The sequence below is a fragment of the Eubalaena glacialis genome, chromosome 15 (genome assembly GCF_028564815.1).
Source record: "Eubalaena glacialis isolate mEubGla1 chromosome 15, mEubGla1.1.hap2.+ XY, whole genome shotgun sequence".
NCBI lineage: Eukaryota > Metazoa > Chordata > Mammalia > Artiodactyla > Balaenidae > Eubalaena > Eubalaena glacialis.
This window is the reverse complement of record NC_083730.1, coordinates 50,987,796-51,002,075: the sequence shown is the minus strand read 5'-3', so window position 1 is coordinate 51,002,075 and position 14,280 is coordinate 50,987,796. Positions and strand designations below refer to the sequence as shown.

The 14,280-nt window shown below is 34.7% G+C and overlaps 1 protein-coding gene across 2 annotated transcripts in view; it reads left to right on the top strand.

Annotated features, from left to right (window-relative positions):
• The window catches only part of TAF4B (TATA-box binding protein associated factor 4b), a 113,914-nt gene that overhangs the window by 23,528 nt on the left and 76,106 nt on the right, over positions 1-14,280 (top strand). For both annotated transcript variants that reach the window (XM_061169318.1, XM_061169317.1), the window contains exons 7-9: positions 557-1,171; positions 9,478-9,613; positions 10,289-10,391. In XM_061169318.1, coding sequence (XP_061025301.1) covers positions 557-1,171; positions 9,478-9,613; positions 10,289-10,391 — 854 coding nt within the window. The remainder of the gene's footprint in view (positions 1-556; positions 1,172-9,477; positions 9,614-10,288; positions 10,392-14,280) is intronic.

Sequence of the window (14,280 nt, the reverse complement as noted above, 5' to 3'; positions counted from 1 at the left end):
GTTTTTATTTTTTTAGCAAGATACAAAGGTAGACTCTAACTTAAAATCCAGTCAGAAAATATTCTAGCTCAATTAAGGAAATTGACCTTAATTGACCTGTTTCTATTAATTTTATTTTGATGTAAAGACTGTTTCTACTCAAAGTTTGGAATTTATTTAACAAAAACTTTTTTTTTTAGATTCTGCTGTACTGTAAACAAACTTGTAGATACTGAAGTTATGGGTGATCTATTATGGGGTTTAGATAAATACAAATAAGTAGGATACAGTGTTTTATTTTACCAAATTAATATTTGATACCAAATTGATACTGAGGTATATAAAATAAGTTTAATACTTAGACATAATAATTATGAATTGAAAAATGAAGCACTTCGGGGCTTTAAATTGTATCCTGGATATTGACAGAATGTAAATGATTGATAACAGATTTCCTCAACTGAAACGTTGGTATACTTTTAATTTTATGTTGTAAAGATATGACATTCAAAGTAGTTCTATTTTACTAGAGCTCATTTATTTAGTTATCAGTGTTTTTTTTGTCCTCTGTTTCTAGAAGAGTGTGATTGCCTTACGACAACTGATGCCTAACTCCCAGAGCTTTATTCAGCAGTGTGTGCAGCAGACTTCTAGCGAGGTGTTCATTGCTACCTGCACCACAGCAGTAATGCCTTCTCCTGTGGTGACAACAGCAGTTTCCTCAATCCAGCCCGAAAAGCCCATCATTGGTTCTGAAGCAGCAACATCTGGAACTGTGTCAGTGCAGACTCTGAATCCACTTGCTCCAGGGGGAGCAAAAACTGGAGTTGTGACACTTCGTTCTGTGGGTCCAGCTGCTGTGCCAGGAGGAACAACAGCTGGAACTGTCGTGCTTCAGACTCCAAAACCGCTAGTGACATCTCTGCAGAACACAGTGACGGCAGTCTCACTTCAGCCTGAGAAGCCAGTTGTCTCTGGGACAGCAGTGACACTGGCCCTCCCCTCGGTAACTTTTGGAGAAACCTCAGCAGCAGCTGTATGTCTTCCGTCTGTGAAACCTGTTGTTACTTCTGCTGGGACCACATCTGACAAGCCTGTCATTGGCACTCCAGTCCAAATCAAACTTGCACAGTCGGGCCCTGTGCTTACACAACCAGCCAGCATTCCACAGGCAGTTAAAGTCAAACAACTAGTGAGTAACATTTCATTTCTTCCTCCATTTCTTCTTTTGAAAATTTCAGACATTCAGAAAACTGGCAAGACTAGTAAAATGAACCCCTGTGTACCCTTGACCAAGGTTGACCAGTTGTTAACATTGTACCATGTTTGCTTTGTCTCTCCCCCCTCTATTCACATACACAAACACACACGTAATTTTTTCCTGAACCATTTAAGAGTTAGTTGCAGAAATTGACTTTGTGCCATTAAGTACTGTGTATCTCTTAAGGAAAAGGATTTTTTTTTAGCATAACTGCAAACGTACTTATTATCGCACATGGGTAGTTAATATTGGCACAATATTTCCAGTTGTCCCAACAATGTCCTTAATAGCTAATTTTTTTCTGACGTTGTTTCTAGTGAAGAATTGCATATTACACTTACTTGTCATTTTTTTTTTTTTTTCAGGCTCCGTTAATGTAGAACAGTTCTCAGCCTTTTGTAGTTGTTCAGTTTGTTGTAATATTTTAAGTGCCTGGGCTAGTTGTTTTGCAGAGTGTCCTTTATTTTGTTTTGTCTAATCATTTCCTCAAGACTAGATTCAGATTAAATATTTTTGGTAAGGTTATTACATAGGTGATATTATGGTAACATTTCTTTTAAAAATGTGCTGAGGGAAGAGAGAAGTGAGGGGAGTAGATGAGTAAGAAGTTGTGTTTCTTCCTAAACCCTATAGATTGGGAAGTTCTTGGGTGGAAGAAACCTGAAATTTTAGCTGTTTATCTGTTAGTGTTTAGATCTACTTCACTCAAGACACGTTTTATCGGAAGACTGAAAATATTGTTAACCTGTGGAAGATAGTACATGGTGAATTAATTAAAAACCGTGTTTTTTAAGTAAAGTTCTCCCCTACCTTACACTGTAACAGAACTGTTCTTTTGATTTTTGGTGATTGCCCTTGTTCTTCTTTGAAAACCTTCATGTTAAAGGCTGTGTTTTGAATCTCTTTGTTTTAGTTTTTTCTGCTTTTTGGAACAGTAAAATCTAAGTAAACTTCCCAGCCTTGTATACATGATCAGGAGAAGACATTAGTATCTGTGAATGATTGTCTTTGAGGCAGAGGGCAAGCTTTAGGTGTAGAATGAAAGAGGAAAGATCAGTTTGGACAATAGTCAAACTCTTGGGTAGGTGGGAAGTAATAATCATTTCCTGGGCTTTGATCTTTTTTCATCCCTTCCTACTCTGCGTCTGATTTTCAAGTGGAGAAATGTACCTGCCTTGCGGCGTTTCTCTTGGGTGTCTGCATTTAATCTCAGAGATGAACCTTCTTTAGAAGCAGTGATTCTTAAACATCGATCTGAGTAGCCAGGTTTGGGAACCATTGCAACTGTAATTGCCCTGGTGAAAGGTCTCTTTTGGTAGCACTTAAGAGTATTGAAATCCTCTTTATGGGTCATAGCTGATTCTTGAATAAATGCTAATCTTTATTGAAAATCTATAGCATATCCACCCCTAAGTGTAATAATACTTTATAGCTACATAGAGTCTTAAAACACGTCTTGTATGCAGTATGGATTTTGAAATAATTTTGATGAAGACAAGGCAGGGAGAAAACTAAGAATCCCAGAAATTGTAAGGGACCTATCCACTGGCACTCAACAAGTAATAGATCTCAGCCTAGAACCCAGCGTCTTTCCCATTAGATTCTGGCACTTATGGCAAGAACTTCTAGGTTTCTAGAGGGTCCTGAAATGGAAAACTGTCAGGTAATAACATCTTGACAGCATTTACATTTTATAGGCTTACCTTGTTATACATTAGAAACAGTTTCAATCAAGAAAAACATGTAACAAAATCCACTGGTAAATTTTAGGGATTTTTAAACTTCCTGCTTTCATTCTTAAAAGAATGGGGAATATATTTTCCTTGTGAATTCTGTTTTCTTGTTTGGCCTTTGTTTCAATTTTAGTCAACAAATTTGATGTCAGTATTCATACCTTCCTGTTTAAAATGGCAGAAACAGAGCAGCTAGACACTGAAGATGCATTGTAATCTGTTTTATAACAGATTTTTACCTGGGGCACAAAACAACATAAGCTGTTCTTTCTGTATGGTAATGCCACAGAGAGGCTTGAACTAGGACGTTCTTTCAGATAAGCTAATTTAGAAAATTAATGTTACTTAAGTTTGAATTAGTATTACTCAAGTAATTTAAGAATATCATCAGTGAGTTCATTATAAACCATAGTCCAGTTTAATCCTAGGTCTAAGTGAGGAGGAAAACACTCCGGGTGCTAGAAACATAAGAAAGTATTCAATGCAGCTTGTAAGAAATATGGTAAATAATTATTTAAAATACGAGAATTGCCACGCTAGATCAAATCTGTGGTCCATGTAACTCAGGATGCAATCTCCAAAAGTGGTCTGAAGAGTAGAAGTATGGCTGTGTTTTTCTTTTTTTTTTTTATATAAATTTATTTATTTATTTATTTTTGGGTGTGTTGGGTCTTCGTTTCTGTGCGAGGGCTTTCTCTAGTTCCGGCGAGCGGGGGCCACTCTTCATCGCGGTGCACGGGCCTCTCACTGTCGCGGCCTCTCTTGTTGCGGAGCACAAGCTCCAGACGCGCAGGCTCAGTAGTTGTGGCTCACAGGCCTAGCCGCCCTGTGGCATGTGGGATCTTCCCAGACCAGGGCTCGAACCCGTGTCCCCTGCATTGGCAGACAGATTCTCAACCACTGCGCCACCAGGGAAACCCTTTGGTTTTCAATGTTAGGTATAAAATTTGTGTGATTTATTTCCTTTAATAATCATGAATTTAAAAATCCCTGTTAATACTTTATCTTTTTCTAGCTTGTACTAGTTTTCCTGAAGAGTTGTATAGGTTTCCTGCCTTCTTGATAAGATGTTTTAAATATCACACTTTCAAGGTATGAGAATCCTCTTAATCTACCCTTGCAGAGTTTAGATTTTGTACAGTTATTATTTTATGAAGTATATGTTTTCATTCCACATTAAAGAGACCCTCCTCCCAATTTTTTTAAAAAAATTTAGATTTATGACCACATGTTATCTTTTCTATCTCATGGATTTTTGTATGTTACCCTCTGGGGATCTGCTAAAGTTCTCATCAAGTAAATTAGCTAAGGTTGTTCACACTTTCTTTAGGTGTAAATTTTTCATTTTGTACCAGTAGTTCAACATAGTGCTTTGTATATCTTGGCCCTCAAATGCTTCAATTGTTGAAATATGGACTAACCAGTAGTTCCCGGATTTCATCTAAGAATCTAATTCTTTTAAATGATTAATCTTATTGGTTGTCTACCAATTCTGGCATAGCAGCTGTTATAGGATGTTATATACTACAACTAAGCGGAGCTTGGCATTTTTACCTTTTTTAAAAAGTTAATGAAAGAGAGTGGATGAATTGGATTAGAGTCTACCAATGGTGGATAGATAATAAGTAGAGGCTTTCAGGAGTTTTGATGCTTAAAAGTTTTCCTTAGGATATTTGTGAAAAAATTATTTTACACATAATTGAGCAAAAGCTAAATTTAATTTAAATTAAACATTGTCATAGTAATTCAGTTTAAATGTAATTAGAAAAGTTAATTTAATTTAAAAGAGCTAAATTTTAATGTCTCGTCATTTTTTAAATTAAATTTTGATAAATTTTAATAACTGATTTTAACACAAAAAATTAATAAGCTTCTCAAATCCGCATGTGTGAACAAAAATCATGAATGAGAAAGGAAATTCAAAATTCTGGGTTTCTGGTTTTAGAAAAAAGGTGTATAGTTTTAGAGAGTCAACTGAATACTGTTACTCTTAGTAATCGTGTGTGTGTGTGTGTGTGTGTGTGTGTGTGTGTGTAAAATCTTTAAAAAAAATTTTTATTTGGAGATAAGGCAGGATGTTGTAGTATTATCATACATATTTTCCTTATTTCATATATGTATTTCCCCAGGTGACTATTACTTGCATTTCTTTCTTAACAGAATTGTAGACATTTGATAAGTAAGTGGCCAAGTACGTTCAACAATCATTCTCCAACTATTACTGTTTTGCGGATATAAGAGAAAAACAACTAATTATCAGTATATTATTAATGTGGTAATTTTCAGTTTCATTGAAGTAAAACTGATCTCCTAAAATAAATTGACCCAGAATATTAGAAAAAATTTGTTGTTGTTGCATCATATTTTTGTCTCGTACCTAATTATTTTGAAGTAGGGAATCATTAAAGAATTTCAAAATACACATTTTTATATGAAATGCTTTGTGAGGCTTAACTCTGCTGATTGTCTCTGACTTCACTTCTCACTGAAGAAGGAGAAATATTTTCAAGGTATAAATTTCAGTCTCTGAGTGTGCTGGTGGCCAGTATTTTTGTTAAAGAAGTTGAAATTAAAATTGAGTAGGAAACAAAACAAAGATTATTGTTTTATTGGGTCAAGTAGTTCACTGTCAGTTTCATATTGGACTGATCTACTAAGATCCAGACTTAAGTAATCAGTTTGTCTTTTTTTTCTTTCTTCTTAGCATGCTGTTAAGAGTGACAGGAGAGGTAGAATTCAGTTGTTGATTGTCAAATAGGACTAATGAAACATTTGGTAAAGAGGCTGAATCCAAGAAAGGCCTACTACCCTTTATTTTCCATATATAATCAGGAGTTGCGTCGAAAAATCTTCATGGACTATAATTTAGTCAGCATTTATATAGTATTAATATATAGGTTGATTAATGCCAGTTCATTTAAATTTAATTGAAGAATATATTTTTTTTAGGTTTTAGTTTGGTGAGGATACATTAGAATTTATGGAAAATAAACTATTTAGAGACAATATTTACAGTGTGTATGTTGTCTTATTTTTGCCTTATTCAAGAAAATGTTTTATTATGAAAATTTCCAAACATAGCAAAGTTGAAGTTTATAGTGAACACTCATATACCAACCACCTAGATTCTACTATTTACAGTTACTATACTTGATTTATCTACCCATCAATCTTAATTTTTGATACATTTCAAAAGTTTCTTCCTAAAAAATTAAACATTAATTTTAATGCATGCATATCATTAACTACCAATCAATATTTGTTTACTCTTTTCTTCTTTTTAGCTAAAATTTATATTCAGTGATGTGCACAAATTTTAAGTGTAACATTGGATAAGTTTTGACAATGCTTACCTCTGTGTAACTCAAACCCTTTCAAGATATGGAGTGTTACCATCACCTTGCAGTTCCCTTTTGTCCCTTCCCAGTCAGTCCCCACCTGTGTACCTCCAGAAGCAATGACTCCCACAGATTAGTTTTGCTTGTTGTTAAAGTTCATATAAATCATCATACAAATAAGCACGTTTAAATTTTTTAACAGAAATTTATAGGTTCTCGATTTGAAGCAGCATTTACTGATTTCTATAAAAGCTGGTAATAAAGAATTCATTTGGGCAAATTTTAAAAAGTGGTTAGAAGGCCCTTTGAAAAAACAGCATATTCTGAGGTTGCCAAGGTTGAATTTTAATCTAGATTGGGCATGGCAAATACATTTCAACTCTCATTATAGGATTTTACTGGACCTCTGTGTTAAGAAAGATTCTAAGGCTGCATGTGGGTATATAGAAGTGGTGGTATTTAGTGGTGTATGCTTGTCCCAGAGTATGAGTAGTGGCACAAGAACCACACATTGGCTGTTCCTAAGAAATAGTGGCAACTAACATGTATTTCCTGACTTTTTTTTGGGGGGGGGGGGCCATGCTGCGCAGCTTGCGAGGCCTTAGTTCCCCAACCAGGGATTGAACCCAGGCCCTCGGCAGTGAAAGCACAGAGTCCTAACCACTGGACCACCAGGGATTCCCTATTTCTTGACTTTTTATACTACAGTTTTTGTTCATTTGGGGCCCTATGTTTTCTAGAACTCAACCTCAGTGAGTGTGTGCCAGTAATCACATATTGAATATTATATACAAATTAGAGGAGGTATTACCCTTTAGTAACTTTGTGTGCATTTACTACTTGAGTTATTTAGAGCTAAGTATTTGATTGCTGTGTATTTATGAACAGAGGAGTTGGTGGGGTCGAAATATAGAGAAAGCAGAGTGTGACGGGTGTTCTCATCTACTAGTTTAATCTGTACTTGTGTTTGTTTGCTTCCTTTCCTTATGGAATTTAAGAACAGTTCCATGTCAGATATTCCAGATCATAGTTAATGTAAAAATCATAATTAATGTAAAAAAAAAAAAAGCTGTCACCTGAAGAATATTGTGTAGCTCTAGACCTGCAGTTTCTATAAACTATAGAACATTTAATTATGTTAACATCCTAGTAAAACATCAGAACTTGACTTGTCAAGAGAAAAAGCTAAGGTATGTACTATTTACTCTTCTTCTTTTCTAGTGTCTTTTTTGGAGGGAAAATAAATAAAGGACATGTTTTAAAAAATATAATAGCTCTTTGTTTTGCTTGCCAAGTAGGAGCAGATATATCATCTTTGGGCCAATTTCCATCTCTCTAATTTCTGTCTCCATAAGATGCCTAATATTGTGGTCTAAAAATGGTACTTTCTTTGAAAGAAGACTACTGAACTGTTTTATACTTTCTCACTCATGGTATTTTATTTTGTTCAGCAAGTGTGCAGGAATATACTGCACATATGATACCAAGTGTAGTAGGTACACTTGGTAGCATACATCCTCACTGGTACATCCTCATTAGGATGAGGAATAATGGGGATCCAGGATTGTTAAATCAGTTGGCACATTTGCCTCCTGCTCCCTGCATGAACTTGCCCTGGAGTGGGCTGTAGGCTGAGCCACACACATCCCTGGCCTGGGAGCCCTCCTGCAGGCACCAGGGCTTGCCTTCCCCAGCTTGTTCTGTGCTAGGGCCACACGCTGATGCTGGGGTCTCTTGGCCTCCATGCCCCCACCCCTCCTCGCAGGACCCCAGGAGGCATAGAGCCTTCTTCCACCTCAGGGGCTGGTCTCTAGGCTGTTACTTTTTTTTAATATTTTTGAGTACCCATCAAAAATGGTATGAAGACTAACTCATAAACAAATTTCTAATAACATTTTATTAGTATCTTTTGTAATTAAAATACTGAAAAGAATACCAAATAAAAGATATCAAGGAAGAAAATATGAACAATAGGGAGGTATGCCAGAATTGTTAGGAGTGTTTCTGTTTTCTTTTGAGTTTCAATCTGAATGCATAAATGGGACTCTGAATGTGTATTACTTTGTAGAATTTAAATCTGTTTCCTAGGACTTTACAATACATAAGTATGATCTCAACTGAAATACATCATTGTTTTCAAGAGTTGTTTATCTCTTTCAAGAGTCTCTTCTCATAGAATCATGGCAATTGAATTATTCCAACTTGTATTTTTTCTCTAGGAACATTGGTTCCTATAAGATTATTTATTGGGACATTTTGGATTTCTTGTAAGTTACTTTTGTTTAGTAATATGCACTAGACAATTTTATTTATAAAAAATTAGAGTATAGAATAAATTATACCTCCAGAATTCCATTATGAAGTCTACCTCCTAGATCATTTATATTAGCCATATATGAGTTTGAGGACTTATAAATAGTTCGCTCTCAATAGCTGTCTCAAATACATGGTGACTGTTTTTTTTCTTTGAAGTGAAAAAATGAAACTCTGCTATTCTGTTTTTTCTTCTTTGAAGCTAAAAACAAGGCCCTGCTATTACTTTAATTTCTCTTCCTTTATCCCCAACCCTCACCCTCTGGATTTCTTGAACTGTTACCTTGGAGAATGCCTTTAGCATTGTTATCTTTCAGATACTTTTAAAAAAACAACCGATTGCAAGTCGTCATCTTCTAGAGGTATATTTTGAAATATTTATGGATAAAAAGATATATCTGGGATTTGCTTTAAAATAATTGAGAGTGGGGAGAAGTGGGTAAGGATATAGATGAAATAAAATTGGTCAAGAATTAATCATTGTTGAAGCTGGGTAATAATGGTATAGGTGGTTTCATTTTATTGTTCCCTCTGCTTTTGTATGTGTTTGAAATTTTCTGTGTTAAGTTAAAAGATGAAAATAGGGTCTATTTGGAGATTTAAATTGAGCAGAATATAAATTTGAATTACACTCTGAAAATTACAGTGTGAGATAGTCATGTTTTTCACTTTTGAGTGAGATAATTTTGCTACATACAAATTTAAATTTTAAGTAGGCTTTCTTGTGATGCTACGATAAAGGTATACTTAGTTAGGTGAGCCTAATTATTTGTTCTGTTGTTACAATTGAAAGCTTGTTCTTTCCTAAAGCAGGTCTAGTTGAATGACTGTATTAATAATCTCATTGTTTCAGGTAGTCCAGCAGCCTTCAGGAGGCCTTGCAAAACAAGTGACCACGCTTTCCCATTCCTCAGCATTGACCATCCAGAAATCTGGACAGAAGAAGGTGACAGTGAGCACTGCAGTACCTACCAGTCAGTTTCCTCAAGGTAGACCCTGGCTCATCCCTGCCCCATCACCTTGGGTTTGGAACATGATGGGTTTCCATACTTTTCTTTTGCACTGTTAAGAGAAGAGAGATTTCTTTTAAGTTGAGACCTGTGAGAGAAGACTGAAAGATAACTTTATTATATTCTTTGTACATAGCCACTTTTTAAGGGTGTATGTTGTTTTAGATTAAAGAAGCACCACTCATGGTGTTTTGTAACTAGAGAAAACAATCTACTAGTAAATAAAGTACTTTTTTTAACTTCTAAAATTTGCCATTGTCTTATTTCTTTTTAAAGTGTGCTTCTTTCCCTACGTTTGTAAGTCAGTCTTACAAATAAAAGAGGTTTTATGTATTTTTTAAATCTACCAATATAAAGGATATATTATTAACATGTTTCTGTCACCTTTTCTGCATAATATTTTTATAATGCTGGTAATTCTCTAGCCAATTTGAGGACCATATAAAACGAAATGGGAGAGGTCTTAATTTTACGATTTCTTGTGCAGGGAATAAATGCATTGTCATGTTTGAATTTAAACATAGTTCTAGGGCAGCTTGAAATTTTCTTTGATTATTCTATATGCATTAAAAATGACTTGTCCTGAATTTTTCCTAATGTAGTGTGATTGCTTTTTTAAAATTTTACCTTTTCTTTCTTCTTTTGTTTTTATAGCTTCCATTCTAAAGCAAATTACCCTGCCAGGAAATAAAGTTCTGTCACTTCAATCATCTATTCAGAAAAACAAAATAAAAGAGAATGGAACAACATCCTTCAGGTAAAGAAATTAAATAGTTAAAACTTGGTCTGGTTTAAGAAATTAATATTTTTTAAAAAACAGAAAAGGGATGACAGAATAATACTTATATAAAATAAATTTAATGATGCCTTTTTAAAAAGCTAACAGTGCTTTATTGAGTATAATTTATAAGCAGTAAAGTACACAAATCTTAAATGTAGAGCTCAGTGAATTTTGACAAACATATGCCTGTGTAATCATAATTCAGACCAAGATGCTGAACATATCCATCATCTTTATGCTCCTTTCAAATCAATGACTTCCAACCCTTGCCTTTGGCAGCCACTGTTCTTATGTCCATCACCATAGATCATTTTTGTCCATTCTTGAACTTTACATAAATGGAAAATTACATTATCTACTCTTCTGCATTTGACTTTTTTCACTCAGCATTTTTTTGAGATTTATCTACATCATTTTGATTATTAGAAGATTGTTCTTTTGTACTGGTGAGCAGTATTCATTGTCTGAATGTAAATTTGTTTATCCGTTTTCCTGTTGATGGACATTGGGTTGTTCCCAGTTTTTTAATGATTCTATATAAAGTTGCTGTAAACATTTACATACAGATTTTTATGTGAACATAGGTTTCATTTCTCTGTAGTAAATATCTAAGAGTATTATTGCTGGGTCATTAGGTAAGTATGTGTTTTACTATTTAAGAAACTACCAAAGTTGTTTACCAAAGGGACTGTACCATTTTGCATTCCCACCAGCAGTGATGAGAGTTCCAGTTGCACTCCAACTCTGTCAGTAGTTGTTATTGCCAGTTCTTTTGATTTTTACCATTCCAGTAAGTGTATAGTGGTTGTTATTATTGTCATTTTAATTTGCACTTTCCTAATGACTTAAGATGTTGAGCATCTGTTCTTATGCTTATCTGCTATCCTTATACTATCTTCTTTGGTGAAGTGTGTATTCAGATCTTTTGCCCATTTTTCCTTTGGGTTGTTTTTTTTCTTATGATTGAGTTTTTAGAGTTCATTATATATTCAAGATCCAAGTCCTTTGTTACATAGTGATTAGGAAGTATTTTCTTTGTGGTGTGTTTTATCATTCTTTTACCAGTGTCTTTCACAGAGCAAAAGTTTTTAATTTTGCTTAAGTCTAGTTCATTAATTTTTTCTCTTATAGGTTATGCTTTTCATGTTTTGTCTAAGAAATGTTTGTGTAACCCAAGGTTTCAAAGATTTTCTTCTATGCTTTGTTCTAGAAGTTTTACAGTCTTATGTTTGTCCTTCTTGGATTGATATTCTTTAATTTCTACCAGCTGATTACTTAAAAAATCAGTGTGTGGATATTCTATTTTCTTTTTTCTCTATCTTCTCCCATTTTTAGTTGCATTATTTGTCACAATTTATAAATATTTGTACATTAGTCCTCCTTCCTCATCCCCACCTGTATTTTAGTTGTAGTTCTACTTTTATATTAAAATGCTCACCTTCAGTCTGTTCTCTGAAGTTTTCCCTGTCATCTCTTGTTTGGATGAAATTAATTGAATGTAGTCCATGCTTTGATCTACCAGGACAACCATTATTTCATCCTTGTGCCTGCCACTAGTTCTCTGGTCTCTCTTCTGCAGTTTTTATTCAGTCTCCTTTTACCGAAAGCCTTTGAGGTGGGGGTGAGTGGGTTGGGAAATTGGTCGCAATAGGACAAGAAAGTATGCACTGGGAACTGTTTTCCTTTTTCACTTATTCTTGTTTTGAAGTTTGGGTATTCTTTGTCTTCAAGTTATGCCGAGGCTGTGTTTTTTGTTGTTCTGTATTGTTTTGGGGAGTAAATGTTGGTAGATGGTGACCTAGGAAGTCATCATTGTCTTCCAGTACAGTGAGTTTTGACAAAAGGCTAAATTCACGTACCCAGTACCTCAGTCAAGATACATAGAATACTTTCAATACCTCAGAAGCCTCCTTTGTGAGACTTCCCAGCCAGTCCCCCCATTATACCTTAGGCAGCCACTGATTGGCTTCTTATCATTGTAGATTTGTCTTTCCTGGGGTTTCAAATCAATAGAATCATATAATTTGTATTCTTATGTTTGGTTTCCTTTGCTCAGCATAATGTGTTTGATATACATCCAGTGTTGTTGCATGTATTAGTAATTTGTTGCTTTTCATTGCTGAGTAGTATTCCACTGTATGGGTATACTGCATTTGTTTGTACTGAATTGTTTGTCTCTTTATCCATTGGTGGACATGCGGGTTGTTTCCAGTTTTTGGCTATTATGAATAAAGCTGCTAGGAACACCTGTTTCCAAGTCTTTGTATGGACATAAGTTTTCCCTTTACTTACATAAAGATATGAATGAAAATGCTGAATCATTTAGTAGGTATATGTTTAACTTTATAAGAAGCTGCCAAACTGTTTTCCTTTGTGGTTGTACCATTTACAGTCCTACCCGCAAAGTATGAGAATTTGTTCCATATCCTTGCTAACAATTGATAAACTGCAGTTTTTAAAGTTTTAACCATTGTAGTTGGTATATGGCTGTACCCGCATTCTTCAGTATCTGCGGTGGGATTGGTTTTAGGACCCATTGCAGATGCTCAAGTTCTATAGTCTGCCCGGCATATCTGTGGTTCTGCATCCTCGGATTCAGCCAGCTCCAGATCATCTACTACTGTATGTATTTATTGACAAAAATCTGTGTATGAGTGGACCTGTGCAGTTCAAACCCATGTTGATCAAGATGCTGAGTGTATTTTCATGTCCTTATTGGCCATTTGTGTAGCTCCTTTTGTGAAATGTCTGTTCAAATATTTTGCCCATTTTTAAATTGAGTGATTTTGTCATGCACTTTTTCTTCATCTATTTAAGATGGTCATTCATTTTTTAAATTATACAATGTATTGTGAATTACACTGATTTTTAAAAAAAATAGTTTGAATGTTAGTATTCCTGAAGTATTATTATCCTTTTTATATATTGCTGCATTTGATTTGATTAATATTTTAAGGATTTTATATGTATGTTCATTAGGGATACTGGTATATAGTTTTCTGTTCTTATGGTGTCTTTGCCAGATTTTGGTATGTGGTTATGCTGGTCTCAAAAATGAGTTGTACGATGTTTTTCCCTCTCCTTTATTTTAAACCTTTGAGTAGAAATTATATTATTTCTTCCTTAAATATACGAATGAATTTACCCTTGAAACTAAATAGGTCTTTTGTTTTCTTTGGGGGGAAGGTTTTGGGTTTTTTTGGTTTTTTATTATTTGTTTGCTCTGGGTCTTAGTTGCGGCAGGTGGGCTCCTTAGTTGCGGCAGGTGGGCTCCTTAGTTGTGGCATGCAAACTCTTAGTTGCGGCATGCATGTGGGATCTAGTTCCCTGACCAGGGATCAAACCCAGGCCCTGTGCATTGGGAGCACGGAGTGTTATCCACTGCACCACCAGGGAAGTCCCCTGGGGGAAGGTTTTCATAAGAAAGTCAGTTTCATCTATAAATGATTTTCTATGTCATCTTAATGTCAATTACAGAAAGTTGCATTTTTTAAGGTTTTTATACATTTCATCTTACTTTTAAATTTGTTGAAATGAAAGTGTGCTACTACTTTCTTTTCCTTTTAATATTTGTAGATTCTTTAGGGTAACGTAGTATCATGCTTCTTTTTTTTTTTAAAGGATTTTGTGTATTTTATCTTAGTTGTTGACTTTTTTGGGCATATAGCTGTTCATTTTATTCCCTTATCCTTTTAATATCGTAAGATTTGTAGTGATACTCTGTTTTCATTGATATGTTTTTTTCAGTTTTGTTTAGTGTTTTTAGAGAGTTAACTTTTGATTTTACTTTTTTTTTAAATTAATTAATTTATTTATTTTTGGCTGCACTGGGTCTTTGTTGCTGCACACAGGCTTTCTCTAGTTG